Source organism: Zalophus californianus, chromosome 4 (genome assembly GCF_009762305.2).
Source record: "Zalophus californianus isolate mZalCal1 chromosome 4, mZalCal1.pri.v2, whole genome shotgun sequence".
Lineage (NCBI taxonomy): Eukaryota > Metazoa > Chordata > Mammalia > Carnivora > Otariidae > Zalophus > Zalophus californianus.
This window is the reverse complement of record NC_045598.1, coordinates 85,101,612-85,120,671: the sequence shown is the minus strand read 5'-3', so window position 1 is coordinate 85,120,671 and position 19,060 is coordinate 85,101,612. Positions and strand designations below refer to the sequence as shown.

The window sequence follows — 19,060 nt, the reverse complement described above, 5'->3', positions numbered from 1 at the left end:
CCAGAGGCTAATTCTAGAGAACACAGGAAAGGCAGGCTGTCCCTGGCAGGTGCTCTAGATCTAGCAGGTCAAAGTCCAGTGTGCAGAAGGGCCAGCAGAAGATAATCAGAAAACCAAGATAGAGGATATGTTTTCAGAGTGCCTGGGCATAAGTCTGATTCAGCAGAAATTCCTTGTACTTCCTAAGGCCAGAATTGTTTGGGCTGCTGGTTGGAGGAGGGGCTGCCATGGAGGTGGCTCAAGCCAGGGCAATGGTTAGAAAGGACACATTCAGACCACATATAAGGTATTCAACAGCAGACACACCAAATATAAAGCCCTTACTGTGTGGCAGAGATTGATAGTGAAGAGGCTGCTTTGATAGAAGAATATGTTTGAGAAGGTGGGATGGATGGGATCTGGGGTTTTTGTGGAGAAGTTATTTTTTTATTGCTTCTTATTAGAGGGGAAAAAAAAACATTTGGAAAGATAACAGATGCTCATGTTGGTTTCGGTCTTTATTTCCTGTAAGTTGAGGTAATGCATAGCGAATAATGTGAAAGAACAATTTGGGGTTAATGTAAATATCTGGAAGTAAATACTGTGAGATGTGTTTATAAGGCATAATAACGGATAAGAGCCACAAGGAGGACCTTTCCAATCTCCCAGCATCTCCTCCCTCCGGTGAGTTTTCCCGTTTTCTGGTCCTGAACACCATTCTTTCCCTTTCATTCCTTAAGTCCTCTAGCATTGATTCCAGTAATTGTTAGGTTCACAATGTTCCTTTCAGTTTATCAAACTGATAGACACAATTCAGGTGAAGATTTTGAAACAAATTTTATTGGAAGAATTTTGATACAAGGTTTATTATTTTTAAATACATCTGAAGTTAAAATATATACATGAATGTCTTCAAGTAGAAAAAAATGAAATATACATGATGGATTTGTTGTATTATATTTAGGCAAATCATAATTGCTCACTTTAGCACATTCAAATCAAATTACAACATAGTCCTTGAAATTTGACATTCCAGTCTAGACTTGTACTCAAACGTTTGTTTAGAAATGTTTTGGTGCCATAATCTTCATATAGGAATCAAACCCAAGTCCAAACTTGGCTATGTGTTTAGAAACCATTAAAGACAGGGAGGTAAAGTGTTGCAGGGGTCCTTGGAATATACTGAAAAAGGATTTGGCAATTTTTAACTCACAGTATTTCCGATATAAAAGATCCATTCTGTTTCTTGATCAAACTCACAAGTGTTGGGGCAAAGTATCACTTGGGAAGAAATATCACTGAATTTTTGCTCTTGGAGGAAGCAATGGGATTATTTGGCAAACTCTTGACAGGATACATCTAGTTCAAAACAGAATCTTCACTGAGGCTAACTGATACATGATATGTGGTACCTAAACAAAATGCAAATACTAAAATTCAAAATAAAGCTTTTTTTTTTTCACTAGTAAAAATGGGAAATTTTACCGTGGCAGCAGCAATTAAAAGATGAAAAATAAGAAATATAGAGAAGCTCCATTAAAATTTGGTATTTAGAGGGGGGAAAAAAGAAAAAAAACGATTCTAGGAATATTTAAATCACTAAATGAATACATGTAGTGTTTGTTTTTATAGAAGCACCTTCAGGATATACCACTGAAAGAGTTTTGGATAATTATACATCTGGAGATAAATGAAACAAGGTATGTTATACACAGATCCTTAAAGTAATATGAATATGGCAATTTTCCACAGAAACCAAGGAGGCAATGTGGTTTCTCATTTGGTAACACATAATGTAAAAATTCAAGTGACCCAGCTTCCACAGTCTCAGTTCTGCCAAATTTCTATCCAACAACATGGATAACATCTCTTTGTCTACTGTTCCTGGATTAAAATTGAGAGGCAGCTCACAGGGCTCCTAGAAAAAAATGGCCGAAGTGGATACAAAGTCACTTATTTGTGCCAAAATGCCAAAGAAAAACTGAGGTGTCTTCTGTAATAATAAATTACTGGTTCTATCTGTCCCCCCAACTGTTACTTTTGTATCCACTACGACCTACAATATTTACTCACTAGTTAACCAAACATTTACTGAGCATGTAAGTTCATACTAAGTTTGGGGATAATGGGATACATGATGAGACAGACATTCTTTTTTACAAACTTTCCAACATCATCAGAATTGCAAATACTAAACTTTCAAAGCCATGGGAAGAGTTCAAAGTTCAATACTTTTATGAAGCACAGATTGCTACTAATTATGAAATAGATTTCTTCTTGAAAAGGTGTCTATAAAATGTAATGTTGTACAGCCTCAGATCCCTCTCAAGCAGCACAAATTATTTGTACTTCTTGGAAGATAATTCCTTCAATTATGTTAACCTCTCTTAGCCAGGAGGAATTCAGTTTCTCTTTACTTACATACTGGCAAGGGCTCTCTTCTGAGTCAATCCCTTTTTTAAGCAGTTTACTCTGAGCATCAATAAAACTTTAAAAGGTTTTAAAAATTCTTAAAGGAGTTCTGATTCTTTTTAGTCTGCACAATTTAAATTCAATGGCAAAGGTAGGAACTAAGCGTGAGAGCACTGAATGAAGGAATGAGTTTAAGCAATGTATATGTAACAACTATTACCCCATAATCAATTTTGTCATAATTGTTCACTGATTTTATTGGAGAGTCTGTTCAAATCTGCTACAAATTCTTGGATCTTTAAACCACTGTAGAATGATATACATAAAACAGAGTAGTCATCAGAAAAAGCACTGGATTTAAGGTCAGTGCGTTACCACTGGCTATCCCTCAGGCAAGTCATTTAAATTCTCCCACAACAGCTTCCTCATCTGGAAAATGCGGTTATGAATTCCTTCCCCAAGGAGGGAATTTGAAAATGCTCTGTCAGTCATAAAACCATGCCAGATTTCTTTATTGAAATGTGAGGCTTTAAAAGGCTACACAAAGACACAGAAATACTTAATAAAGGTTGAATCCCACCCTTTCCGTATAATTTGTACTTGGGAAATGGTTAAACACAAACCAAAGATGCCCTCATCAAAAAGACTCACATCCATTTGGCCTTTAAATATAACTATACTTCTCCACAGATACTTGTTTTGATAATTTTTCACTATATGTAAGTCTATCTCGATGGTAGAGATCTGGATCACTAAGGCTTCTGGTGGGTCATGTCTTGAAATAATCTTCTTCCATTAATAAAACTTTTAATGAGTGTTCTTCAAAAAATAAAACTTTTCCTTTCTTTTTTTGGCCAAAGTTCTCGTGAATTGGAAAATAATTTCTGTTTTGAAGATGGTGACAGAAAGAAAAAAGTTCAGTTTTATCAAGGTAATGCTTTTATGTTGAGAGTAAGCAATTTAACATTTGGGGTTCTGGTAAGACTTCAAAATTTCACCCTACTGAATTTAAAAGGCCTGTTTTGTTCTGTATTTAATTTAATGCCCAATTTTGTGTGGCTCTGAGAATAAATGTTAAAAATCCAAAAAGCTCCCCAGGGAGTGAAAACTAAAGTATCAGGAGTGAAATGATACGACCTGTGAGAATTAGCGTGGTTTCTAAAAAGTACCAGCTCACAGAATATAAACAAAATAAAGAAACTAAGCAATCCTTAAATTGGATTTAGCCTTGGGCAATTAACAGAAAAATTCACAAATTAAAAGTATCCAAAGCACAGATGTCATCATATTTTAAAAATCAGGAACTGGTTTCATAAGAGTAAAAAAAGTAAAAGAGTACAAAAATTATATTTTCCATAAAGAATATTCTAAACCTCATAATGGAAGTATGGAAATAATATTCTAAACCTCATAATTACTTATGAAAAATAAGACAATAAAACTCCATTTATAAAGTGCCTTAATGTACCAAAAATGGAGGTCAGCTTTCCTTTATTTACAAATGCTTTTTCATCACATTTACAGAAAGGCAAATATTACACTGGAGAGGCAGCACAGTAGAGAAGAACGAACTTGACTTGGAGTCAGACGACCTGGACTCTAGTCTTGGCTTTGCCACTAATTATCTCTGTGACCGTGAGTAAATGACAGCATTTCTGGGCTTCAATGTTCTCATCTGTAAAATGAGAGGTAGAACGAGACTGCTTTTAAGGACAGTCCCTTAGATATAAAATTCTATGTTGAGCAATGACATATTTTTGTTCTTAAATCCCAGCATTATATGAGGATGCTACCATAATCATCTCTATAAAATTTATTCTTCCATAGCAGGTAAAAACATTAAAGAACTCTGATCAATTGCATTTGGAGTCACTGATTGGGCTGCTTTACAAAGGTGCACAAGTCACAGTATTTTGGTTACTGGGGTCTACACGGAGGCTTTGAAGAATGCTGAAGCATCCGGAGACAAGGTAGATGCCACTAACATCTGCTGCTACTTCCTTATGCCTCTGCAGAAGACCGCTTGACAAGAGGAATACAGAGCTACAGATAAACTACACACTGTCCTTCACCAAAGTGCACAGGGAGTCAGCAAAATAAAGTCACACATACGGTAAGCCCTTTGAGTAATACAATCTATATTTTAAAACATGAAACTAATATAGGTATATTTCTGTTTGGGGAAATTTACTTAGCAAGGTAAACTCTTCCAGAGAGAAACAAATTTGTTCTCCAAGGAATATTTTGATTTTTAAGATACTAGCAAAGTTATACTCAGAGACTCCCTGCCCTCCCCACCCCACCCACCCCAAGAGTTAACCATAGAGACATCTCAAGTCTATTACAACAATCAGGTAGTGTTTCTCAGTGAAATTATCTACTTTAGCAAATAGGTCTGTGCCAGAAACACAGGTGAGACCGAATATTTGTTAGAATGAGAACAAAATTGCTTTTTCTCACACTGATTTGTCACTGCTGCACACACAGGTTTAAGGACATTTAATTAAAGCATAAATGTTAATGTCAACCCGCCAAATGGTATGAGCTGGAAATCTCTTGTAATAGGTGCAAAATTAGAGTTCCATATCAGTCTAATAATCTGTATGCTCAATGCCTTATCAAAGAAAAAACACATACGCATGCACTTGTGTATTCAGAGTATAGTTAAAATGATACATATTTTGACAAAAACTTTACTTGGAATGGAGGGCCTGATGAAAGGCAGAACTGGACCTTCAAAATGCACTGGTCAAGTTTACAGGCCAGTGCAAATACTGTCTCCATATGTGAACAATCACTACAATTACATATAATATTAGCTTTTAAAGGCACACATCCAAAATTCCCATCTTCATCTAGATATGACATTTTCCACAATATGCCAAAACCCACAGAATATCCCAGGCTTCTGTCAGGCTCAGTAGTGGATGCAAACTTCCAAACAGTCACTTACACTTATAATGAAAAAGTAGTACGTTATCAGGACATTTCCTTTTATACTTTCCCTCCTAAAACATCTCAACAACTGTTTTAATTAAACACATTCTACTGCAGGAATTCTTAGCTTTAGAACTGCCTGGCAGTAAAGTAAAAATGTTCTGAAAATACTGCTTAATCTGCAAAAAGGAGACTGTCAACAGCTCATAGCAATCTGCAGCATTTTAGGAAAGCATTAAGAAAGCAGTCCAGTTTTCCTAACACACTTTAGTGCATAAATTGTAGATCAGAAATAGGGAGAGAGATACTCTAAAACTTAGACAAAATCAACAGCGATTTCTGCCCCATCCGTGAAAAAGTGCTTATTATTGGTCTACATTCTAAACAATCATTTCATCCTGCAGAGATTTTTCCCCCAAGAATTTTCAGTTTTTTAAAGTTAAAAGGGAACACACATTGTGATAAAACGAAGAACAATGGGTAAATGTCTATCCAGATCAATATTTCTTCAAAAACACAGAGAACATTTGAGTGTTCAAGCACTTGTCATTTCAAATCACAATTTTATTTTTCAAATACACAAAAACCTAGAAATCAACTTGTTTATTAATTTCTAAGACACCTGTTTTATCACAATTGATCTGTATCTTTAACAGTTTAAACTCAATAAAATGCTGCTTTTAGGTTTCTGAAAGCAACTGTATTTGTGCAGTGCTTGCACAGGAAAACAAATTGTATGACTTGGCATTTGAAGAATGAAAAAACAAAGTAACATTGTCACAATCATTTCTGCCTTCCCTCTACATTGCCTTTCATTAATAAAATCCATAGGGGCGCCTGGGTGGCTCAGTGGGTTAAGCATACGACTCTTGATTTCAGCTCAGGTCACGGTCACAGGGTTGTGAGATCGAGCCTGGTGTCGGGCTCCATGCTGGGCGTGGAGCCCGCATGAGAGTCTCTCTCTCCCTCTGCCCCTTCCTCCCCACCTCTCTAAAAAAATAAAAAATAAAAATAAAACCCATAAAAAAAGCAAGGAGACACATAGGGAAGTTTTCACAGACACAGTAGCTTTCAGAGAAATTTGGGATTTAGCAGATGTTTTAAGTAAGTCGAAACAATCATCTATATAACAGATGCATTTGCAAAGTTTTGAAAACACAGTCCACAGAATAATGTGATAATTGAATTTGATTTAAAAAGCAAAATAACACCTATTTTTCAATGAGATAGAGCAATAAGAGGAAACTTCTCATATCTTTAAACCTAGGCTGGAAGTACACACAAAGACAATCTGTATACATCACTTGTAAGAGTCTTACTTCGTACAGATTATAGAATTATCCATTAAAAAAAACCATACACATGACCTTTGATGGTACATTATTATGCTGGCAAATACATTTTCTGATACAAAGGCACTTTGAAAACCCAATATGGTTTGGTTCATAAGTTTGCAAGGTACAAACAATTTTACAAACATATGATTATACTGAAGAATGTCAACCATTGTGACATTACATATAAAACGATTTCTTTCTTTTTTTTTTTTTAATAACACTAGTTTTGTGGAAATGAAAGCAGTGGTTTCCAGCAGCTTCGGTGAAGACTGTGCAGATGAATGGAAGCCCAGCATCTGAATTTGGACTGGCTAGGGTGACCACTAGGGCTAAGGGCATTTTTGAAAATGGGGAAAAAAAAAAAAGGTACACAAACAAAAAATAACATCCTGGGACAAAACTACAAACGTCAGAAATTACAATGGTTTGGAGGGAAGAGCACAAAAGACAAGACCAAAAGTCCAGGAGAGCTCCTCCTAGTTCTGTTCCCTTAGCTGTGAGCTCCTTCCTGGCAGACCACAAACTGCTGACGCTACCTGGTCTACTTGGCGCTGGGGAATTGTAGTGACGATTTTTGTTCTAAAAAGCTAGGTACAACGTTTGGGATTGTACAGTACCGGAAATATTAGGTCCCCCAAAAAGGATAATTTCTTTTCATTCGTTACATGGCTGCGAAGTCAATCTGTACATAAAGCTGTCTCACTCCAGCCTGAAAAGTTAAAAAAAAAAAATCAGAAAATCAAACAAACCAATAGCAGACTATACATTTCAGAAAAGTAATAGAAAACAAAAAAATCTCATTTTTTTGAAAAAGGAAAACATTGTTTTTCTTTTTTGCCTCTGGAACATAATTCTCCATTCTTCATCAGAAAGGGCCAGTAATTTTATCTTAGAAATAAGTATTTTCATAATTGCAAAAAGATCCCCCATTTACCTCTACAGAAGAAAGCCATGCTATCGATTACAAACCGTGTCCAAGTGAAATCTGGAACAATGAGGTTACCCATCTACTGTTATTCTGCTAGAGAACAGCAAAGTGCTTGCCTAACTGGCTACTAAAATCATACATCGATCCGGTCTCAATCTTCCTGTGACGGACGATGAGCAAATACTTAAGTAGGACCATCTGTTGATTATTTAATTACATTCTAACGCCTCTCTTCAATTTTGGAGATGAACCCGCTATTCAAGGACTGCTCTCAAAATTCATAATATCTCTCCTATATTATCAATTGTTGTATATATGCTGTCTACAACTCCTTTTCTCTATTCTCTCTTGAACGCATTTCTTTTTTTTTTAAAGATTTTTTATTTATTTGACAGAGAGAGACACAGCAAGACAGGGAACACAAGCAGGGGGAGCGGGAGAGGGAGAAGCAGGCTTCCCGCCGAGCAGGGAGCCCGAAGCGGGGCTCGATCCCAGGACCCTGGGATCATGACCTGAGCCGAAGGCAGACGCTTAACAACTGAGCCACCCAGGCGCCCCTCTCTTGAACGCATTTCAGCTGAACTTTTGCCACCCATCACTTTGCAAAGGTGTTTGTCAGGGTCACCTCCAAGTTGCTCAGACTAGTACTCACCTGTCAGTCCTCTTAGTACTTACTCTAACAGTGAGGACAAAGGTGCGCACTCTTTCCTACTGAAACACTTTCGCTTGGCTTTCAGAGAATACTCACTGGTGACCTTTTACCTCAATTATCAGTCTTCCTCAATCGCCTTTGCTGGTTCTTCCTCCTACCTTTGAGCACTAAGCACTGAAATACCCAAAGGCTCAGTCCTCAGATTCCTTCTTTTTCTCCATTTGTCCCCAAGCTGATCTCATCTAGTATCCAGACTTTTAGTACCATCTACATGCTCACACCTCCCACACTTGTATTCCCCACTGGAACCTACCTACCATCTACTTCACAGTTCTACCTGGACGTCTGACAAGTATTAAAACACTACTTCCTCCCCACAAGCCTGGTGATCTCGTATCTTCTACAGCTCAATGCCATCCTCGATGTTACAACTTAAAGACCCTTCTTTCTCTCACACTCAATCCATTAGGAAAACCTGTTTGCCTTACTTTCAAAGTAGCCCAATCCCAAAACCTGATCATTTTACATCACCTCCATTGCTGTGTTTGCTGACGCTCACCCGTTATAACGTTATCTCTACAAGACGATGATTTTGTCTTTGTTTTTTCACTGCTGATTCCTAGTACCTCAAATAGTGCCTGGCATATGGTAAGTGATCAATAAATGCTTGTTGGATGAAGAGAAATTCTACTAAATTCCTTCTTTCAAGTAAAAATAACTTTTTAACATTAAAGTAGACAGTAGTTATAATAAGCATTTTCTTGTCAGTATCAAAGAATGAAAGGTAAATTAGAATATTAATGGAAAGGGAAAAAAAATCAGAGTGGGGGTAACACTACAGTAATTTCTAGCATGGCTTTTTTTCCTAGCATTCAAATAGGTGGGCTCTGTACAACACTAACGAAGGGGTGAGAGGAGCAGGGACCACTCAAATGGCATAAAAAGCTGGGTAGACCCTAGAAACTTATCAGCACAGAAAAGGTTTTAGCTTTCTTGCCTCATTAAAAATAATAATAGTAATAATAATAATAAAATAAAATCCTTGCTGTGGTCAAGTTAAAGCTCTATAATTCAAAATTGTTTATTTGTTATTCAAATTTATGGAAACTACATTTACTAGCAGCCTTTCCTTAAAGAGGCTTATGGCAGAAAAAAGAACTTAATATCTGCATGATTTTGAGCTAAGATTTAAAACCAAACCTCAGTTTTTCTCATTTTAAAAGCATTGATAAATACCAAGTCTACTTATGTCACAAAATTGTTATATGTTCACCCAATATTTGAAAGTATTTAATAAGCCCTTGTTACATCCCAGGTACCACTGTAAAGATTATATGTGAATATATGAGAAAGGCTTTCATATGCTATAAAAGGCTATTAAAATAAATTATTATGATTTGTTGTAAATATATCTGATTTACTCAACCCAGATGGTCTCTGAAATAACTAAGGAACTCTTTTGCAAAATTCCTGTATATCTAACCTTAAGAAAAGAACAACTACTGCCCAAGTAAACTGGCTTAATTCCTTTTCTCTTCTAACAAAATTGTTAATGAAAGTAAAATGGTCAAAATAAGTTGGGCTCCTATTACTACCCCTGCTACTTCCCTCAGCCCTAGCCCTAATACAGTGAAGATGGTAAGAAGAAATGAGGTTAGCCCAAGGCAATAAAAAAAGAAGAAAAACAAAGAGGCTAGGTAAATGAATCTTTGCATAATCATGAGTTAATTACTCCAGCTTATATCTTTCCCCTGAGGAGCTACAGCTTTACATAAAAGCTCAGTCTAACAGAAAAAGTCACTTTGCTTCATCCAGCTGTCCTGACGGGGACGGCTTCCAAGTTTTCCAACTTCCCATGTTCCTTTCTCAATTTCCTTCAAAGCAGAGAGAAAAGAAGAATTTCCAAAGAATCCTAGTGAGTCACCTACTCCCTGAATACAAACCAGGTTTTCTATACAGTTTATCCATTTATCCACACCATAAAGACAAGACAAATACTCTAGCAGATCAAAACAGGGCTCAGTTGCATCAAACACTCTACCACTGGGATGCACCGGGAGTGAAAACCATATAATATTCATTGTGCCTTATGAGAGTCATGTAAACCATAATTCAGTCAAAACTTTTTAAATCGTTAAGACTTGTTTTTAACACATGTGCTCCTAAGAAAATAAATGTTAACCTGGTGCCATAGACTTAGAATATCCTCATTATCAATATTAATTTTGTGGAAAGGAAAACAAATCAGGAGTAAAAAAAAAAGAGAGAGAGAAAAATACACAGGAATATGGCTATAGAAAATTATTGATTTGTTTGTGTTCTCTACCAATTCCACAGAAACTTTCTACTTTAGTTTTTGACTGAACATAGAACATTAATCTTTATCCTTTTAAAATGAAATCTTGAAAACTGCCTTAGTCTTCCATGTGAAACGTAAAGCCTCTCAGAATTAGTGAACAGTGAGTGAATATGACGACATTATAAGTCATGAGCAGTAACTTGGGCCTGGGTTCCTTTTTCCATAAATTGCGAACAGCCCTTGTTTTGAAGGAGGCTGGAGTGATGCGTTAAGCAGCTGTTACAGTGCACGGTGGGCTCTCACTGAAGGCCCAGCTGCTGTTGCCGCTGCAGTTTCTGCCCTCTACCAGCCAACCAGTGAGGGCTTAACCCTCGTGGGTTAATTACAAACAATGAATCTAGGGCCCTGTTGGCCTCCCATCCCGTGGCTGTTTACTCCAACCTCCGAGGAGGTTAGGTTCTGGTGCGCATCAAGCACATAGATGAAGAAAATGGAAAGCTGGCTAAGGAGAAGTTGCAGAGTTGGCAAGCAGAACTGACGCTTGTGACAGATGAAAACCTTCTACAGACAGGAAAGCAAACAGAGAGGGTGGAAACTAGCTAGCTCCCTGGAGAGGGGTAAGTAGCTTCTCCCACTGGCTCACCCTAGCCTTCAGCAGACAGGAGGCTGGGCGGAGTCAGCGGTCAGGCAGGAAGGGATCAGGAGCATGGAGGCTGGGGAGGTTCCTGAAACTTGGGGAACTCCCATTTGGGCATATGAGGAGGCTTTCTGGTTCCTTCCTGGGTATCAGAGTGAACTGCTATTTTGAGGCTAGAGGCTAGAGCACAAAAAGGTGAAGCAGGAAGCTGGGGGTTCAGGACTTCACATGCATAACAGAAATAGTCAGGAGAGGAGAAAAGATGAAAGAAATCAAGACAGAAGGTCTATCGGGGGGTGCCCGGGTGGCTCAGATGGTTAAGCGTCTGCCTTCAGCTCAGGTCATGATCCCAGGGTCCTGGGATCCAGCCCCACATCAGGCTCCCTGCTCCACGGGGAGCCTGTTTCTCCCTCTCCTTCTAGGAGATTGTTTCTCCCTCTCCTTCTACTGCTCCCTCTGCTTGTGCTCTCTCACGCTGTCAAATAAATAAATAAAATCTTAAAAAAAAAAAGAAGTTCTATCAGGGAGTAGATAGCATGTTTTAGGCTTGATTGTCTTCTGTGCTTTGTGGAAGCGAAGAGCATAACGAAACAAGCATATTCTAGATTTTTCTTCAAACATTATTTCTAACAAAACAGTATATTAAAAAAATTAACAGATGATATCAGCAAGTTTAAAAGACACATAAAATGTTAATTGCCATCTTAATCTTCTTGTTCATACACTAAATATAAAAAATAAGTTTTCTATTTCATCAATTCCCAAATGATAACTCATTTTTAAAAAGGTAGTGCAGGGGAGAATTGGAGAGAGAACTTTTTCTATGCCAACAGAAAACCTTGTAGTTTAAAAACTGGATTATCCCTTACCTAATAATTCCTGAGGAATCTAAGTTCACCAATTCACTTATTTTACTCTCTATTTATGCACAGCTTTAGTTGGCTGTTAAAGACTGATAACCATGGAAAATGCAAATAAAACGGACATGCCTAATATACAGTTCTAAAATAGTCATGAAGCTTACAGTTTTATCAATAGAATAGAAAGTTGTAATTCTCAAGCTGATGTTTTCAGTTTAAAGTTGTCTTCATAGATATTTTAACAAGAACTTTTTTAACCAAAACCTATCGCTTAAATTCTGATTTAAGATCAGTTATAAGGGACGCCCGGGTGGCTCAGTCAGGTAAGCGGCTGCCTTCGGCTCAGGTCATGATCCCAGGGTTCTGGGATCGAGCCCCACATCAGGCTCCCTGCTCAGCGGGGAGCCTGCCTCTCCCTCTCCCTCTACCTATTGCTCTGCCTACTTGTGCTCTCTCTGTGTCAAATAAATAAGTAAAATCTTAAAAAAAAAAAAAAGATCAGCTATAAGAAAGACACCTGAAAATGTCATAAAACCAAAAAGTATAACTTATTACTGAGGAAATCCTTCTTTTAGTCTTTTGGAACTTCAATTCTGCAAACAATGATCACTAAGCAACTTTAAAATCATTAAAGGTATGGAATAGAAGTCATTAGTAGGGTGGCTCCCCGTCCCCTCTGGAAAAAAATGTGTTGAACTATCTTCACTGCAAGGTCCTGCTCTGCAAGGAATGAAATAGAGTGGGCTTGACCTTGGCTGATGAAAAGGCTGAAAATATTTTTCAGAGCTTAAAAATTTTAAAACCCAAATACAGTTTCCAAAACCAAAGAAGCAGCTGAATAAACTTTCAGCTTCAGCCATTTTAAAAGCCAAGATGTCTAAGGTTACCAGAAGAAGCCATCTCCACCTACTTCAGTTACAACTTCAGCAGTTCCTAAGCACGGACACAGCTGCTTGTGCATTTCCAAGCCTAGAAACTGCATTCCTTTTCAGAAGGAAAACCGTGACTAAGTGCCCAAGTCTTAGGAGAGTACTGCGGCATGTCCCAGAGGTCATCAGAAGCTCACATTAGGAGGGTGAAGGACGCAGTATAACTAGGAGACAGGGTAAAGGAAAGAACGATGATCTAGAAATGACAGTGAAAAAGCAAGATTACTGCAGCCACATAAGAGCCACTTTTGACTCTAAAACACCCCCTATTTAGAATGGGAGAAGATATTTTCAAATGACACTATAGATAAAGGGCTGGTATCCAAGATCTATAAAGAACTTCTCAAACTCAACACCCAAAAAAATAATCAAGTCAAAAAATGGGCAGTAGATATGAACAGACACTTCTCCAAAGGACATACAAATGGCTAACAGACACATGAAAAAATGTTCATCATCATTAGCCATCAGGGAAATTCAAATCAAAACCACACTGAGAGACCACCTTACACCAGTTAGAATGGCAAAAATTGACAGGGCAAGAAACAACAAATGCTGACGAAGTTGGAGAAAGGGGAACCCTCTTACACTGTTGGTGGGAACGCAAGTTGGTATAGCCACTTTGGAAAACAGTGTGGAGGTTCCTCAAAAAGTTAAAAATAGAACTACCCTATGACCCAGCAATTGCACTCCTGGGCATTTACCCCAAAGACACAGATGTAGTGAAAAGAAGGGCCATATACACCCCAGTGTTCATAGCAACAGTGTCCACAATAGCCAAACTGTGGAAAGAGCCAAGATGCCCTTCAACAGATGAATGGATAAAGAAGATGTGGTCCATATATACAATGGAATATTACTCAGCCATCAGAAAGGATGAATACCCAACTTTTACATCAACATGGACGGGACTGGAGGAGATTATGCTAAGTGAAATAAGCAGAGAAAGTCAATTATCACATGGTTTCACTTATTTGTGGAACATAGGAATAGCTTGGAGGACATTAGGAGAAGGAAGGGAAAAATGAAGGGGGGGATTCGGAGGGAGAGATGAACCATGAGAGACGATGGACTCTGAGAAACAAACTGAGGGTTTTAGAGGGGAGAGGGGTGGGGGATGGGTTAGGCTGGTGATGGGTATTAAGGTGGGCACATACTGCATGGAGTGCTGGGTGTTATATGAAAACAATAACTCGTGGAACACTGCATCGAAAACTAATGATGTACTGTATGGCGACTAACATAACATAAAAAAAAAAAATCACCAATGGGAAAAAAAAATAAAACACCCCCTGTTTAGAGATGTGAGAAGGATTCAGACATACTGTGAAGGTCTTGCATGCCTCATTACAAGAAAGTCATACAGACTTAAGAGTGTCTGTTAAAGAAGGGACCTAGTTATTAAAATTCTGGAGTAAGTGGTACCAGCACACTGCTTTGTAGTAGAGTAAGTCTTGCTGTTGACGACACATAAAATTATTTCATTACTTATTCCCAAAGGAACATAATCATACATTTCTCATTATTAGAGAAGAGAGATCATTTAATTTATGCTAAGATCCTGGATTTAAACTGCATATTATATTCTGTTGTCCATGTCTGAAGACATGATGTATCTGTTTCTCTTCCTCTTCTCCTTTTTCTCTCCTTCTTTCCCTCTGTGTGTGTGTCTCTGTCTATCTCTCTAATTCTTTATACCATTACCATCTTTTTTTTTTTTTTAAGATTTTATTTATTTGACAGAGAGAGACACAGCAAGAGAGGGAACATAAGCAGGGGGAGTGGGAGAGGGAGAAGCAGGCTTCCTACGGAGCAGGGAACTGATGCCGGGCTCTCTCCCAGGACCTGGGATCATGACCTGAGCCGAAGGCAGACGCTTAACGACTGAGCCACCCAGGCGCCCCCCCATTACCATCTTTTTGTGCTGTGGTTAAAAAGACCAATGGGAACCCAACCATATTTTTCCATACTTAGCACATGTAAAGATGGTGTTGGTCAAATACAGTTTTAAGAATTTGTTTATTCAACAAATTAATTATACACATACATTTTTCTAAGCACTGAGAATGCAAAATCATATTTGGAAGAAACCTGCAGATAAATATGTATATCACAAGATAAAGTTATGCAGCTTAGAGGGGTCTTTATGCTTCAGAGAAAAAGTAACAACTGAATTGGACCTTGATATTAGAGTAGGATCTTTGTCCCACACAGAAAAGTAAACAGTCTAGAGGGGTATGAAGTATATGGGAATGAATAGCAGGAGGCTTAAAAAGTTAATGGGACCATGCTAGAAAGTTTGGGTTTTATCTTGGTGGCAATGAGGAGCCTCCAAAGTTTTTTTTTAGCTTTTTTTTTTTTTAAATAAAATCACCTATATTCACCAATCGCTAATATTTTGCCACATTTGCTTTATTTCTAAGTATATTTATTTATAGTCTTTTTACTTCTGTTGAAACATCTGAAAATTAGGTATCCTGATCCTTCGCCACTAAAACCTTCAGCATGGATCTGCTAAGAATGGAGCATTCTTCGATAACAACAATCCATTACTGCACCCAAGAAATCTAACACCTACACAATTACTATGAACTATTATGCAGTCCATATTCAAATTTCCCAGTTACCCAATAATTTCCTCTGTGCCTGTTTTTTTTTCCCTCCAATCTAAGATTCAATCAAGGTAAGACACTGCATTTAACTGTGAAGTTAACTCCACACTGTTTTTCCCCCCTTTTCGTGACACTAACACTTGGTAAGAATCTAGGCTGTCTTTTTTTTTTTTTTTTTTAAGATTTTATTTATCTATTTGAGAGAAAGAGACACAGAGAGGGAACACAAGCAGGGGGAGTGGGAGAGGGAGAAGCAAGCTCTCTGCTGAGCAGGGAGCCCGATGCAGGGCTCAATCCCAGGATCATGACCTGAGCCCAAGGCAGACACTTAACGGCGGAGCCACCCAGGTGCCCCCAGGCTAACAGTCTTGTACAAGCTGGGTTTGTTCTGCTAGTGACTAGATTCACATTAACCATTTCGGGCAAAAGTACCCCACGCTCTCACTGCATCACACCAGGAGGCACAGGCCAGTTTTTAAGCACACATTTTTAAGGCATGGAAACAGTTCCTCATTAGATCTATGTGTTAGGTAATTTTAGCAGCAGTGTCGACATCTAGATTTTTCGCCAAATATTTCCAGCAAACTAGAATGAAAAAAAATTTGTATTCTCTCTTTCCTTAGATGTTTTTGACATGATGTTCTTATTCTCCCAACAGATACAGAATCATATATATCACTCTTACGTTATCAGTCACATGACATGTCAACTCAAGACAGAACAAGCATCAAGTCAAATGACTTACCTGCAGGCATGCAGTGACGAATTTATGATTCCAAATACAACAGCATATTAAGCTTTAAACGACACAGAACTATGGTTTTGCTATCACACAAAAACGTTAACATAGTCTACTTTTAGCTAAAGCCACTGACAAGGCATTATTCTTATTCCAAATGCTATTTTAGTTCTTGGCTTTAAACAGCATTTAACATGTCTTATAAGGAGTATATGGTAAAGGAGAATCTACTTCTTAAGAATTCAAATCGGTATAATGAGAGAACAGGACTATCTTCCTTAAGAGTATTAACTAAAATAAGATCTCCCAATTTTGCCTGTATGGTTGAAAAAAAGTACTTTTATGCTTTCCTCATAGTATTGCGTGTGTGTGTGTATATATATATATTTATATACATACATATTTAACATGTTAAGTAGTAAGTATTTTTTAAACTAGTAGATAAGATAAATTCAAAGATCTTTAAGAAGTTAATGAAAAAGTCATACCTGAGTAAAAATATTATGTGTTTGGCTTAAAATCCACCTGGCATCAGCATCAGGGGCTACTACTAATTTCAAGGTCCCAACATAAACATCAGAACATAAGGTCCAGAAGTGCTGTTCTTGTAAACTGTAAACTCCTTGCAACTGCTGCACCTGAAACAGAAAGGGCAGATATTAACATCATAGGGCCCCCTTATTTTATTATGTATGCTGTTTTACTATTATTATTATTATGCTGCAGTTCAGTAAACTGCTATTCAGATTATTAACTGTAATACTATTATTATGCAACATATTCAGTAAACATGGATTCTATTCTCTAGTTCAAAGGAGGGGTCGGGGAGATTATTTGAATTAATTAACAAATACTTATTGAGTACTCATTATGTGCCATGGCAGGTGTTTGGGGAAATGTGAACAATCACGTGCCAAAATTTGGAGGGCACAGCTGAGAGAGCACCTAGACGGAAATTTACACTTTCAAGTACATTGATCAGAAAACGAGTATAAACTCATTTGCGTTTAGAAACTAGAAGAACAATAACAAAGTAAACTCAAAGAAATAGGAAGGAAGGAAATAAAGGACAGAAATCAATGGTCCAGAGACTTAGAAACTACTAGAATTCACAATATCAAAAAACTAGTTCTTTGAAAAATTACTGAAGTAGAGAAGTCAGTGTTTCCCAAAGCGGGCATATTTTGGACAGGACAGTTTTTTCCCTGTGTCGGAAACTACAGGACCGTTTGCATCCCCAAGCCCCCAAGAAGCTAAATGCCAACATATACTCTTCTCTGAATCATGTGACAACGAAAAAGAGAAGGACATCTCTCAGTTTTTCCAATGGCTCCTTAAGGTTTCCATAGCCTAAGGCTGACAACACTGGCAAGACAAACTCTGAAGGAGGTTTGGAAAAGAAAAAAAATAAACCCAGAATGAAAAAGAACAACTACAAATAACGGATTTTAAAAACCATAAAAAGGAATACTCTATGAATGTGTAGCTTGTGAATACACAAAGTATTACCACTGAGTGGAATCCAAACATTCTCACCATCTCTACTGCTATCAGCCTAGCTGAAGACAGCATTATCTCTAGTCTGGATTATTAAAATAGTATAAGTGTAGTAATATAATATTATAATAACTGGTCCATTTCTGGCCTTGCACTTTTCCATCTATTCTCATCATAGTATCCCAACTGCGATCCTGTTACTTTAGGTCAAATGCTGCCACTTTGCTGTTGAAAAACCTCCAATGGCTTCCCACCTTACTCTGAATAAAAATCAAAGCTTTCACAATGACTTATATGGGCCCATATCACATGGCCCCCTTGTTACCTAATCACCTCCTCTCCTACTAGGCGTCCCCTTGCTCTCTCTTCCTCAGCTAAACCAGCCTCCTCACCATTGGCTGAAAAGTCTGGCACACTCCTGCCGCAGGGTACTTGCTATTCCCTCTGTCTGAAGTGTACCTCCCTTCCAGATTTCTAGTTGGTCCACTTTGTTTGGGTTTTTACTCAGATGTCATCTTCTCAGTAAGCTACTATAACTCCTGTACTCTTGGTCTCCTGTTACTCGATGTAAAATAATAATGTTTTCACTTTTATGTTTCTCTGCTATGTTTTACTTTTTGGAGCATAATATCATACACTGCATTTTTCATTCATACTATTTATATTTTTTATTGCCTGTCTCTCCAGCAGAACTTAAGCTCAAAAGGGCAGGGAATTTTTTTCTTTTCTTTTTTTTTTAATGTTTTGTATCCTTAGCATCTAAAACAGTGCCTGGCCCAAGGAAGTGCTTAGTAAATTGTGTATGTGTGTGTATAATAAATATACATACACATACACAAAATAAAAACACAATTTTGAAACAGACAAAATGGATAAGTTTCTGGAAATATAGAAAATGCATAATTTTAAAAAATGCCATAATAAGAGAAAAAAATAGAAAACGTGAAAGGACCATTAAAAATTGAAAAGGTAAAAAAAAATTGAAAAGGTAGAGGTTAACATCCAAATATAAAAAGAACTCATATAACTCAATAGCAAAAAACCAAACTGATTAAAAAATGGACAGAGGATGGGAACAGACATTTTTCCAGAGAAGACACACAGATGGCCAACAGTGAAACATGCTCAACTCCCTAATCATCAGGGAAATGCAAATCAAAACCAAATGAAATACCACCTCACACCTGTTAGAATGCCTATTATCAAAAAGACATCCTTTTCAATTCTGAGATTCTCTGATTT

At 37.6% G+C, this 19,060-nt stretch overlaps 1 protein-coding gene across 2 annotated transcripts in view; it reads right to left on the bottom strand.

The window, feature by feature from the left end:
- Positions 1–797: 797 nt before the first annotated feature.
- SLC30A7 (solute carrier family 30 member 7) overlaps positions 798–19,060 on the bottom strand; it is an 84,211-nt gene continuing 65,948 nt past the window's right edge. The window contains exons 10-12 of one of the 2 annotated variants that reach the window (XM_027587273.2): positions 16,810–16,959; positions 7,283–7,374; positions 798–4,066 (exon numbers count right to left, since the gene is read on the bottom strand). In XM_027587273.2, coding sequence (XP_027443074.1) covers positions 7,327–7,374; positions 16,810–16,959 — 198 coding nt within the window. In that variant the 3' untranslated portion in view covers positions 798–4,066; positions 7,283–7,326. Of the gene's footprint in view, positions 7,375–16,809; positions 16,960–19,060 lie in introns of both variants that reach the window. The other variant, XM_027587201.2, reaches the window with a different exon arrangement.